The sequence below is a fragment of the Plecotus auritus genome (assembly GCF_963455305.1).
Source record: "Plecotus auritus genome assembly, chromosome: 8".
NCBI lineage: Eukaryota > Metazoa > Chordata > Mammalia > Chiroptera > Vespertilionidae > Plecotus > Plecotus auritus.
Window position 1 is genome coordinate 82,545,449 of NC_137782.1, and position 13,117 is coordinate 82,558,565.

Below are 13,117 nucleotides of genomic sequence, written 5' to 3' on the forward strand. Positions count from 1 at the left end.
TAATAATCTGGCCACTCAATATCTATCTATCTATCTATCTATCTATCTATCTATATATATATATATATATATATATTTTAGAGGCCTGGTGCATGAATCCGTGCATGGGTGGGGTTCAGCCAGCCTGGGCAGGGGGAGGGGACATGGGCGGTTGGCCGGCCTGCCTGCTGGTCAAACTCCTGGTCGAGGGGACAATTTGCATATTAGCCTTTTATTATATAGGATATACACTGAGTGGCCAGATTATTATTTGTTCAGAGATCATAATAATCTGGCCACTCAGTGTATATCAACATTTCATAATTGTCCAGTTCTTTTCTGGATTTCATTTTGTTCTATTTCTATGCCAGTAAAATTTTTAATAACATGGCTTTATAATGCCTTAATATTCATTAGGACATTTGACCCACTCTTTGTTCTTATTTCTTAAAATTTTGTTTACTACCTGTTCTTCCATATTTATGTTTTTATAATTAGCTTATTTTATCGCACTAATAAATCTTTTATTGATATTTAAAATAAATGTAAAAAGCACCAGATTGTATACTTGTATTTTTTCCTACTGCCTTTTAAAATGTATTATTTGGCTTTCCCTATGTATTAGTCCTATTAGTAAAGAGCAGGACAGAGCCAGGTTTTGTGGGACCTAAAGTCTGTACAATTGGGGAGCTCTCTTAAAGAAAAAGAATGAAAAATTATGAATGCAGGAGTAGCTGTGCCTTGGGAGGGGCCAATCAAGGGAGGGGCCTGAACCTCCAACCTCATTAGCTTTGTGGTAAACCCACTTCAGATGAGCAGTCTCACTTAGAAAGTCCCAGAAAATTGTGTCTTCACTCTCACTAGGATAAAGCACTAGTGCATGACTTCTAAGCTACATAGGTGATACAAGCAATAAAATAACAATTAAATTGCATCCCGAGTGTGTTTTTGGTTGTGTGTCACATTTGAGGATCTCAGGGCACACTGTGAAAATTAAGTAATTCAACCTCACAAAACCCCAGAGACACAGGAAAGAGAGATATAGCATCACCTCACCCCATTCTGAAATGCAGCCACCTCTGGGGACGAGCGTGGTAGCTGCTTAATAATAACCTGCAACACCCCAGGACAGCTCAGCCAAGACAATTAGTTGTTGTAGTTGGTAATTGTCTCGTGAAGCAGTGCATTCACTGGGATTATTAGTTCACTGCAAATCTAATCCATTCTTCACAATTTCTGACTTCTTAGTAATTTTGTCCTAACTATAAAAAAAAATTATGCACAGTGAAAGTCTGGTTTTCTTTTAGTTGTGTTTTTATGTAGTTCTTCAAATTTAAAATTTAAATAGGAAAAGATCTAAAAAAAAAGTGCAGCTTTTAAGAATAGAGAATTATCTATATATATTTTTTTTTAATTCAAAAAGTTTGCACCCTGGCCAGTGTTGCTTGGTGGTTAAAGCATTGGCCCAGGAACCGAAGGGTCATGGGTTCAATTCCTGGTCAAGGGCACATACCTGGATTGTAGGTTTGGTAACCAGCCACAGTCAGGGTGCATGCAGGAGGCAACCAACTGATATGTCTCACATTGATCTTTCTCTTTGTCCCTCTCCCCTTCCCTCTCTTCCACTTTCTCTTAAAAAAAAAAATCAATGGAAAAAAATATCCTTGAATGAGGATTTACAACAAAAAAAATTTGCTGCTGAGCAAAAGGAATCAATGATAGGAGTCAGAATAGCAACTACCTTTAAGAGGTGTATTAGCTGGACAGGAGGATTGTGGGTGGGGGAGTTTCTGGCCCTGGAAATGCTTTAGATTTCATTTGGGTAGTTGTTATATGGAAGTATACACATGGTAATTCACACACTTTACCATATGCATGTTATGCTGCTCTTGTTGCCATGAGAATGCTGTAAACTCCATGTAGACTGACTGGAAAGTTTTGTGGGAAGCAGGACGTATGCAGGAACTGGAATCATAATACATTTTATTCTCCCCAAAGTATCTCTGTCAAAAGAGGGATCCTAAGACCTTCACTTCTCTCTCATTTTTTTCTCCAAAGGAGCTACTTGTTATGTGGGATGCAATTCTCTCTCACTGCACCTGCAACATGATGTATCTCCTTGTATGCGCCCTTTACACCACCTGGGCATGGAATTTTCCTCTTAGAATTTGATTCTATTTTATTCACCTACATCTTTGCCCAAAGCAAGTATAGGGTGTGAATGATTGGGGACTTGGGGTTGGGAGGCATCTGCAGGGGCAGTTGCCCTGGCTGGCGCTAGAAGGAAACAGTGGGAGAGGAGGAAGCAGAGAGGATCTGGGCTGCCTGTGGCTGCACAGCGTCTGATGTGGCGGTTGGAAAGGTTAGAAACAAGAAGACGAGCAGCAGGTCCACACTGGCAGCAGTGTCTCTGGGTCCTTCAGCAGGGCCAGTCCCTTCTGCATCTGTGGCAGCATTCCAGGCAGGGCCAGCCTCTGCGCAGTGTCCTAGGGCTGCTCTGAGCCAAGGCCCACAGGGTGAGAGCAGATGTCATGGCTGAGAATTCCCAGCAGAGTAGGCACAGGGTGAGCCAGAGAGGAGGCATGCGAGTGGGAGACAGAAGAGAGGGGGAGAGAAAAAAGGGGCGTGGAGGGAGAGAGAAAGTTAAAGAGGGGGAGAGGGAGGGGAAAGGGAGGGAGGGAAGAAAGAGAGACCAACAGGAAGAAAGGCAGGAAGAAAGACACAGGAAGGTAGGAAGAAAGAAAAAGAAGGAAGGAAGGAAGGAAGGAAGGAAGGAAGGAAGGAAGGAAGGAAGGAAGGAAGGAAGGAAGGAAGGAAAGGAGGGAGGAAGGAAGGAAGGAAGGAAGGAAAGAAGGAAGGAAGAAAAGGAGAAAGAGAAGAAGAAGGCTTTTTTGAGAAGATGGGAAAAATGTTTTCTACTATAATTTTAGTGATGGTTAAATACATGAAATTGCCCTCATTATTGACTTTTCAGAGCCTATTACAGCAATAATGCTGAGTTCTAGTTCTTCTTGCTTAGAAAGTAGAAACATGAAGAGTGCCTGTCAGACTGCATGCTCACAGTATTGTCAGAAGACAAGCAGCCCTGGTGCTAATCTTTGGCGTTTAGATACAGCTAATTGTGGTCTTTTCCATGGTCTCTAAAAATATATATATAGCTACACTAATAAAAGAGAAATATGCAAATTGACCGTATCTCTGTGATGCCCACCAGCCAATCAGAGTGAGTATGCAAATTAACCAACAAAAATGGTGGGTTAATTTGCATATGCAGGCATGAAGTGGCTGGGGGCGGGGCGGCCACTTGTGCGCTGCCGGCACCAAGCAGCCTGTGTCCCCGGGACAGGCATCCTTGGGACCCAGGCTGCTCTGAGCCTGTAGGCCCGCGTGTAGGCCCGGAGCAGCCAGAGTCCCCGAACTAGCGGGGTGGAGCGGGAACATCTGCCACGTCACCATGGCAACGCGGCGGATGTTCCCGCCCTGTGGCCAATTACGTGCGCACTGGTGCGAAGTGGCCTGCGTCCCTGGGACAGGTGTCCTCGGGAGCCAGGCCACTCTGAGCCTGTAGGCCTGCGCATAGGCTTGGAGCAGCTGGGGTCCCGGAATGACCCCCTGGCCACTCTGGGCCTACTCGCACAGGAGCGGAGCAGCGGGGGCAGGGCAGGAACATCCCTGGGACCCAGGCACTCGGAGCCGGCGCACACGCAAGCGGCCAGGGACGGGGTGGGAATGTTCCCTGCAGCGAGTGAGCAGACAGCAGTCCCCTGCAGCGAGCGAGCAGACAGCAGGGCCCTGCTTGCCCCTGGCCATGGCAGCAAGGGGCAAGCAGTCACCTGCAGTGAGCGAGCAGACAGCAGGGCCCTGCTTGCCCCTGGCCATGGCAGCAAGGGGCAAGCAGTCACCTGCAGTGAGCGAGCAGACAGCAGGGCCCTGCTTGCCCCTGGCCATGGCAGCAAGGGGCAAGCAGTCACCTGCAGTGAGCGAGCAGACAGCAGGGCTCTGCTTGTCCCTGGTTGTGGCAGCGAGGGGCAAGCAGTCCCCCGTAGGGCCCCCACAGAGAGCAGACACCAGGGCCTGTGGTAGCGTCAAGCAGGCAGGTCTGCAGAGAGCAGAGAACCATGGGGAGCAGGCCTAAGCCGTCAATAGGACATCCCCTGAGGGCTCCCAGATTGGAGATGGTGCAGGTCAGGCTGAGGGACCACCACCCCCCCCCCCCCCGCCCCTGCCGTGCACGAATTTCATGCACTGGGCCCCTAGTAGGTAGGTAGGTAGGTAGATAGATAGATAGATAGATAGATAGATAGATAGATAGATAATGATTTCAGAAAGGAAGGGAAAGGGAGAGAGTGATAGAAACATCAATGATGAGAGAGAATCATTGATCGGCTGCTTCCTGCATGCCCCCCACTGGGGATCAAGCCCAAAACCCAGGCATGTGCCCTGACCAGGAATCGAACCATGACCTCCTGGTTCATAAGTCGATGCTCAACCACTGAGCTAAGCCAGCTGGGCCATGGTCTATCTTAAAATCATTTCAAAGCCTGCCATCCAGGAAGTTGATAATCAGTGTTACGAACTTCAAAGTGGGGGCCGGGGTTGGGGGGCTTCTCTGGAAGGATCACATAACTCAGTAACTGGCAGAGGCTGAAGGCCTCCTGGTGCCAGACCACGCCCATCACTGGCATCCTTGAGGGCACAGAGAAGTGAGAATTGGGGTCGGCTGTGAAGAGCCTGTTCTTCCCACCTCACGGTGCTGCCCTCTGCAATACAATTCTCCAGACATGCTGCAGTTTAGAAACACTACTATGCTGTCTCCAATTTCCTGTGGCTCTGCAGATATTTATCATCTGTTTTCTGTCCCTATACCCACCCCCCTCTCTTTTTCTCTCTCTCTCAGATACTTATCGCAGGCATAGCAGCCAGGATTCCCAGCTAACGCTAGAGTCACAGGAACCTGACACTCCAGAGAGCAGGGAAAGGGAAAGTATCCAGGTAAGAGAGATCATTCATGCATGCCTGGGGGCGGGGTGGTCCTAGGGGCTGCTGGTGCTGGTCATGGGTGGTCCTGGTGCTCGGGTTATTGTGGGAAATTCTAAGGTCTGATACGGAAAAGGCCCCACCATCACTAAGAGAACTAAGGGTCGGGGGGCAGTGATAGTGAGCCCAGAGGAAGCAGGCAGTGTGTTTGTAGAAGACATGGATCCTCACTGCTTTCTCCAGGAATACGGCTCTACCTTCCCTCGCACCCATTCCCTGAGCTCAAGAGGCTGAGGTGGGGGCAGCTGTTCACTGAAAGCCAGTTAAACAATCCAAACTGTCTGAGGAGACTTGCACACTGTCCACATATGCAAATGAAGCAGCATTTTTCTTCCTGCAAACTACAGAAGCATCCACCATGGTTCCCTGGAAAGCTGTTGGCTCCATTGTCCTGGCCTGGCCCCAGCAGAAGCCCGGTCCCATTCTGCTGCCTGGGTGCCGCTGATGGAGCTCGCCTGTGCTGCTCCTGCTGCCCTTACCTGAAGAAGGGGAACCTGAAACAGAGGAGGCCAGTCAGCCAGGCTCACTTCGTGGCCAACACTGTCAGCCTGGTCCCTCACCAGCGCTGTGTGGCCAGCATCTCAAGTCGTGTGTCACAACACAGCTCCTTCAGCTCTGGTCCTGCAGACTCCTTCGTCCCACGAGGCCCAGAACCCACCCTGAGCCCAGCATCGGGGGCAGGTGTAGTGCCCAACACTTTTACTTCTCCTTTCCAACCTCGGACAAAGCAACATGCCCTTGCCCATCAACTCATGCAAAGAAAATCTTGGGAGAAGAGGGAGGACATTTATCTTAGCACTAGGCCACCTGGCTTCTCCTCCCGATTTTCATATTGTCTCTATGGAAAATGCGTTCTTCTCCACAAAAGGACCCAGTCTGTAGCTGGCTGGGTGGTGCATTGCCAGTGCTGATTTAGTCTCTGCACAGAAGTTGGGCACTCAAATGGCTCAGGCACTTGCCTAGGTGCTAAAAGCAACCAAAGCAGCCTCGGCCTCCAAGAGGTGGTGACGGGTTGGGGGAGAGGAAAGCACCCTAACGCAGTTTGTGGGAAAGAAGGTGGGAAATCTCCCAGAATAAGGGACTGAGGGATACCCGAATCTTTTAAAGAAGGTCATATGTCATGGGTTAGATCGAGGGACATGAAGCTGATGAATGGAATTTAAAAACAAGCAAAACAAAACTCTGTGCAAGGGAATTCTATTCTGGCAACAATTGAGTAACAGAAACTGGATTTACTGTCCTGCCTGAAACAACTGAAAACTGGCCAAAATACATGAAATAACAGTTTTTAAGACACTGCTCCTCAGGTAACGATGGAGAGTGACCTCTGAGTGATGGGCAAGGAGCCGGGCGAGTCCTCTGATCGCCGAGTGCTGCCCGGGGAGAGTTCCAGGCCACTGCGCAGGGCGGCAGGAACCCGGGGAGCCCAGGGATTTCCTGGACCGTGGAGACAGATCTGTAAGTCCCTGGAGACTAGAGCCACTCAGGTTTGCAAGACAGAGTGCCTGAGGGCAGAGAGATTCACAGAGAGGTTCTACACCAGCAGAGGGTCACTCTTGAGTACTCAGCTGCGTACTGACCAGCTCATGCATGTGAGGAAACTACTGAAGGCCAGGGTGAGCGAACCTCCCAAAAGGATCAGAGTTCACAGTGCCCAGTGCTCGCACTGGCTGGGAAGAGTGCCTGACCCCATCAGCCAGGCGGGAGAACCTCACGACACAAGGCACTGGGAGAGTGTACAGCAGGGTCCTGCATCAGTAGGAACAGTTACCTCGAGAGAGCACGGCTCCAGGCCTCACACATTTGTAAAGCAAGACCAAAAGGATAAAACTTTTTCCAAGTACCTTAGCTGAGACCCAGAACAAAGTTCAAGAATATCTATAGTATTACGAAATTATCATCGCCCAGTTAGGTTAAATCATAATGTTCAGAATCCAATAAAAAATGACCAAGGCCTCAAAAACTGGGAATACATGTTGCATGAAGTGGAGATGACTCAACTGAAGCCAACCCAGATCTGAAGCAGATGTTAGAATTAGTGGACAAAACCTTAAAACAGTTATTATAACTATATACGTTCTAAAGATTAAACAAGAGAGACATAAACAATATAAAAGCACCCCAAATAAAACTTGTAGAAATAAAACTACAATTCATGAGCTGAAAAATACACTGGAAGATTAACCACAGATTAGATAACGCAATAAAAAAGATTAATGAACTTGAAACAGGAATGAGAGTTTTAAAAAATGATCACTGTGGGATGACTTCAAGTACCTAACGTGTATTTAATTGGAGTCCATAAAAAAGAGGAGAGAGAAGTTGGAACAAAACAATATTTGAAGAAGTAATAACTAAAAAAATTCTAAATTTTATAAAAACAACAAACCCAAAAGCTCAACAAATAGCAAGCACATGAAACATAAAGAAAACATGCCATATTGTGATAATCAAATAGTGAAAAGGTAGTGATAAAGAGAACTTTTTCAATTTGATAGTGGTTATTTTTGAAAAATCTATATAGCTAACATACCTAATGGTAACAGACTGAATGCTTTCCATCGAGGTCAGAAATCAGGCAAGAATGTCTCCTCTCACCAGTTCCATTCAAAATTTATACTGGAGGCTGAGGTCAGTACAAAAAGACAAGGAAAGAAATAACAGAAATCTAGATTGGAAAGGAAGAATTAAAACTCTCTTTTATTTCAAGAGATCATCTAGAATCTACAAAACAGCTAATAGAACTAATATGTATTTTGGCAAGTTGCTAAATATACACAAAATTAATATGCAAAGTTTAATTTTACCTCTATAGAATAGCAATGAACAATTAGAAATTGAGGTAAATATTATTTACAATAGTACAAATATACAAAATACTTAGAGATAAATCTGACAAAAGATGCCTAAGACCTGTATACACTGAAAACTACAAAATATTTCTGCGAGAATGTAAAAAGACTTAGATAATTGAAAAGATATCCTGATATCCCATGTTCATGGTTGGAGACTCAATATTGCCAAGATATCAATTCTTTGCAAATTGGTTAGTGAAATCCCAGTCAAGATTCCAGGAGGAATTTTTATATAAATTGAAAAATTGATTCCAAAATTCACATAGAAGTGGAAAGGACCTAGAATAGCCAAAACAACTTTGGAATAAGAACAAAGTTGAGGACTAATGCTTCTGATTTCAAGACTTACTATTAAGTTATTGGAATTAAGACTGTGTAGTAATGGTGTCAAGGTCAACACATAGATTAATGGAGCAGAACAGATGATCTATAGACTCTGAGTATAATCTATAATGACAAAAAGCAGGTCATTGTTTGCCTGAGTTGCAGAATGGCATGGGGTGGGGGTGGGGGGCACTTTTAGGAGTGATGTGTATGCTCATTATTTTTAAGGTGATATTTTTATGGGTGCATGCATAGGTCAAAACTTTCAAAAGGTACACTTCAAATATATGCAGTTTATTATATGTCAGTTATACCTCAATAAAGCAGTTTTAAAAACTTAGTGTAGCTTTTTAACAGTATAAAGAAGAAAAGTATTTTATGCTAGTTATTACTAACATCTACAGAGAATTAGGAATTGCCAGCATTGTGCTAAATATCTATCTGTCTTATCTCTATCATCTATCTTACCTATTTGTCCTTATTTTATTCTCAAAACAACCTATGAGGTAGGTGTTGCTCTTAGCCCCTTTTTCCAGATGGGGAAACTGAGGCCCCGAAACATTCTCACTGCCACACAGCCAGTAAGCATTGAATCTGAACCCAGGCGGTTTGCTTCAGAGCTCCGGCTCTGAGCCGCTGGGCCGATGATTAATTCCCATGTTTTGCCATTGTCATTTGTAGGGGAAAATTGCAGAAGACGCCTCAATGGAGGAACTTACAACAAGACTCGGAAGTGCGATGGAGGTAGGGCTCGCGCAGGGCTTTGTGTGCTGTCTGGGTGGCCCCATGTGGTATATGCCTCGCCTCCTGAGTCCATGACCTTTTCTCCTCCAGGCTCCCTGCCTCTCTCTACAGGTTCTATCTGCCACCTCCTTTAGGGTCTACTCCACAAAACTTCCCTCGATTAACTTTTCCTTTACTGTGATTAATCTTCTGTTCTCTATCTCTTGCGCAGCTCAGTCAGAGAAGTTACACTTCCTACATCAATTGTTTGCAACAATTTCAGTAATTAGTGATTTTCTCTTTTCTTTCATTGTCTACAGAGAAAACATTTTGTAGGGGCAAAGCATTTGTAAGAATTTTCTGCAATTTTCCATATCAGATGTACAAACATGTGCTCATATACACACTTACATGTATGTCATTCATCTGCATCCCGGGTTCCCGTAACTGCTCCTTCCTGTAACGGATCAGGCCAAGGGGTGGTAGCATCTTCTGCCAGTTGCTGTCCCTGGGAGAGGCCAAATTATTGCTGGGTTTTGTGTGGGGGTTTTTTTAATCCTCATCCTAGGACATGGTGAGAGAAAGAGAGAGGGAAAGAGAAACATCAGTTGGTTGCCAGTCTGGGATCTTGAGTAGGTAACCCACTCATTAAACACTCTACATTGTTGTCCCTTTCCCTTCCTTGCCTCACTTTCCCACTCCCCTCCCAGGATTTCCTAGCTTCACTCCCCAAATAAGCCTAGGTCAGAGTTTGCTTCTGGGGAGACCCACTGTAGGGCACTCACCCCCCATGCCTTGGGGAGGAGAGAGTCAGGCATGCCACACCAGGGAGAAGTTTTCTCTTCGATATTTCTAAAAGGGTAGCCATTCCTTTAGGAACCCAAACAAGGATGTGGTGGGGCACAGGATGGTCCCACTGCCTCAGAAGTACTGGAACCCCGGAGGGCATCTGGGTCAACAAGATGGATTGATCTCCCATGTTTATTGCCTCTCCCTTTTGGGGAAACACACACACACACACACACACACACACACACACACACACACACAGAAATAACAGTAAAGGAATAAGAAGGGCCAAGACAATGAGACTGGGAGAGATGTTGGAAGATGAGCACTTGAAAATGTTTGGCGTGAAGGAAATCAGTGGTGGCGTTCACACTGGCTTAGTCTGCTGTGGAAGGTGGGGCCAAGACTGGCCTGAAACATGGGTCTGTTATAGTGTCGGGGACACTAGGTTCCTTGCAGACAGCACGTCACTTGTCATCTAGCCCCCAAGTGAGACGACCAGATGACCTCTCTCTGGAAAGATTGAACAGAAGCAGCTCCAAATTCAGGTTCAGCCTGTACATATGAGGCTGTGGAATGGGGAAACACAGAGAATAGAAGAATAAGTGGGATTTTTCCATTTCCAATGGAGGAACCCCTGCATTACCACAAACTTAGTGGCTTAACGCACAACATAAATGTATTATCTTGCAGCTCTGGATGTAAGACACCCCAAACAGGTCTTTCTGTGCTACGATCCAGGTGCAAACAGGGCCCTATTCCTCCTGGAGGCTGGAGGGAAGAAGTCAGTCTCTTACCAACTTCTAAAACCCACTTGTGTTCCTTGGCATGTAGCCCCTTATCCCATCTTCAAGGCTGGTAGCATGGCATCTACTCTGACCCTCCTGACTTTCTCTTACAAGGACTCTTGTGATTTGGGCCCATCCAGATCATCCAAGATAATCTCCTTGTATCAAAGTCCTTAACTTAATGACATGGACAAAGTCTCTTTTACCCTGTAAAACAAGCATGTCAAACTTGCGGCCGGCGGGCCACATGCCTCCACAGGTTCTGGGGATTAGGCCATGCACATCTTTGGGGACCACTGTTCTGCCTACCAAGTCCTTCATGCAGGCGATTGGAGAATTTAATTCCCCTCAAAACCTTACAGGCCCAAAGAAAAGGCCTCCAGATAATGTCCCTGGAGATGGTCGCCCAATAAAATGCCAGGTTTGTGCTTGATCACACCACAAAGTACCCAGTCAGTTGTTGAGTTTTGCTGCCTACCAAGAACCGTTGCATTGAGGAAGCTAGAAAAGTGCTGCAGTGATAATAGGCATAAACCATGACAAAGAAGAGAAGGAAAACACCTGGAACTGGAGCAGGAGCTATAAACAAGAAAGCAGGTGGTTCAGCAGGCAGGTGAGCAAGGCGAGGTCAGAGGAGGAGGAGAGAAGAAATGAAGCCCTAGATTATCCCAAATGCTTGGTTGTTTGGAAAATATTGACAAACAGGTGGCAAATCTGACAAAGCATGTGAAAAAATTTAGGAATCCAAGAGGATCAAATCCAAGTACACAGATGAGAGCACAGTCATATTACATTCCTCACTCAGTAACAATGATACCTACATATTTATTATAATGTAAATACTAACTGTTTTAACCATGCTATAATTATGGGGGATGGATAGGATAAAGGGAAGCAGGTAGTGTAAGGGGGTTACATCTACCCATCACACTAATACCAAAAAGGGAATTTCAAAAACTGATGAATTAAGAAACAACAGTGTAAGCACATAATCAGAAATATAGAGGTAAATACCAAAAGAAATGAGAAATTTGGAAATGCTAGCCAAGGGGAGAGGCACTTGGGGGGACGGGGGACTCCTGATTATAAGTTTTTAGTATAAGTGTTATTTTAATTTTTAGTATATGCATGTATTACTTTGACTTAAAAGAACTCCGAGAAGGATCTCAGAAGGAATCATTTCCCTCAAACTGAGCTGTCACCCCTTCTTAGAGCCCCTAAAATGAGACCAGAAGGACTCGGCTAAGCTTCCAGGTGCCTGTGGGCAGTCGGACCTCCCAGGCTCCACCTTACCACCAAACCGCCTGAATAATCCCAAGATCCGCAAATTCTTGTAACACAAAATCACAATGAAAACACTTTTTTTTTTTTTGAGGACAGAGGTGTTTTGCTTATGGAATTAACATGTATAGAGTACGACCATGCTCTCTAACCTCTACCCAGGGATGCATTTAAATGTGCCTCCTGTATCAAAGGCCAACTGAAGCCATTTGTTTTTCTGACCTACGTGTGAGAACTTGTTTCAGTCCTTTTATACATTTTTAATATCTTTTAAATATCTTATTAAGAACATCTCCTTAACACGAGGGCTGGCTCAGGATGTGTTTCAGATGAGATGGTCATACCTTGAAGATGTTAAGAGTTACCGTTTCAGTCATATGAGCGCGGCATCCTCACAGCCTGGCGACACCACCCCCTTCCGCCCCGTCTACAAGGGAGCCTCTTCCGCCTTTTGTATCCAGCTGTTTTGCATTGATGAGAAGTATGAAGCGAGGCAAGTACTGAGCCGCAGGTTGTCTGTTATGGTAAGGCATTCTTAGGGTGTTGGTGGCCTGACATTTGAATCTTACAGAGTCAATGGTTTCCAAACCTGGCCACATCTAATCCTAATCTCCTGGTAAACTCTTTTAAAAGCACAGATTCCTTGGCCCCATTCCCAGAGATTCCAGTCCATAAAATGTGGGTAAGGCCCTCATTTTAGGCTGGGCTGCCTGGGGTCTGGCTCGCCTATGTAACAGTTGGGGATCTGGAAAATGATCATTTATGTAACCTCGTGCTGCTCCCCATCCTCTGAAGTTTTTATTTGGGGGAAACTTGGGATTTGGGTTTCTGCTTGACTGGAGTTTTTTGTTGTTGTTGCAAGCAACAGAAACTCCAACTCAAACTAGCTTTGAAAATATGGACTAATGGCCTCACATGATAAAGGATAAGTGCAGTGGCAGGACTGAGTCTCACTGGGCCTTGATTCAGGTCTTAATCACCCAATCAAGGGCCAAGTTTCTCTCCCCCACCTTCCAGCTCTGGTTCCCTGCTGCTGGCCCCTTTCTCAGAGCAGTGTCTCCATGGGGGCTAAAAAAGTGGACGGTGGGCTCGGGCTCTGCACCAAAAGCTCATGAGCACGAGTCTGATTAGGGCCTAGCTCTCCATCTAAAGCCCCTTTGGCCCGATCGGACTGTGTGCTCATTCCTGAGCTGATGGTCTTGGCTGGGCTGAGCGGCTGAGCCCCTTGCCTCAAGCTCTCTCCGGAATCTGGGGCTGAAGCCTCACCCAGTGGTAGTTTGAGAGGGGGGTTAGTGAGACGCGGAACAACAATCTAGGGCAGCTGTGGGAAGGAGGAGTCAT

General features: G+C 45.9%; 1 protein-coding gene across 1 annotated transcript in view; it reads left to right on the forward strand.

Moving 5' to 3' along the window:
* The window catches only part of CFAP61 (cilia and flagella associated protein 61), a 248,954-nt gene that overhangs the window by 49,909 nt on the left and 185,928 nt on the right, over nucleotides 1-13,117 (forward strand). The window contains exons 9-11 of the mRNA XM_080683048.1: nucleotides 4,877-4,971; nucleotides 8,877-8,939; nucleotides 12,094-12,269. Coding sequence (XP_080539174.1) covers nucleotides 4,877-4,971; nucleotides 8,877-8,939; nucleotides 12,094-12,269 — 334 coding nt within the window. The remainder of the gene's footprint in view (nucleotides 1-4,876; nucleotides 4,972-8,876; nucleotides 8,940-12,093; nucleotides 12,270-13,117) is intronic.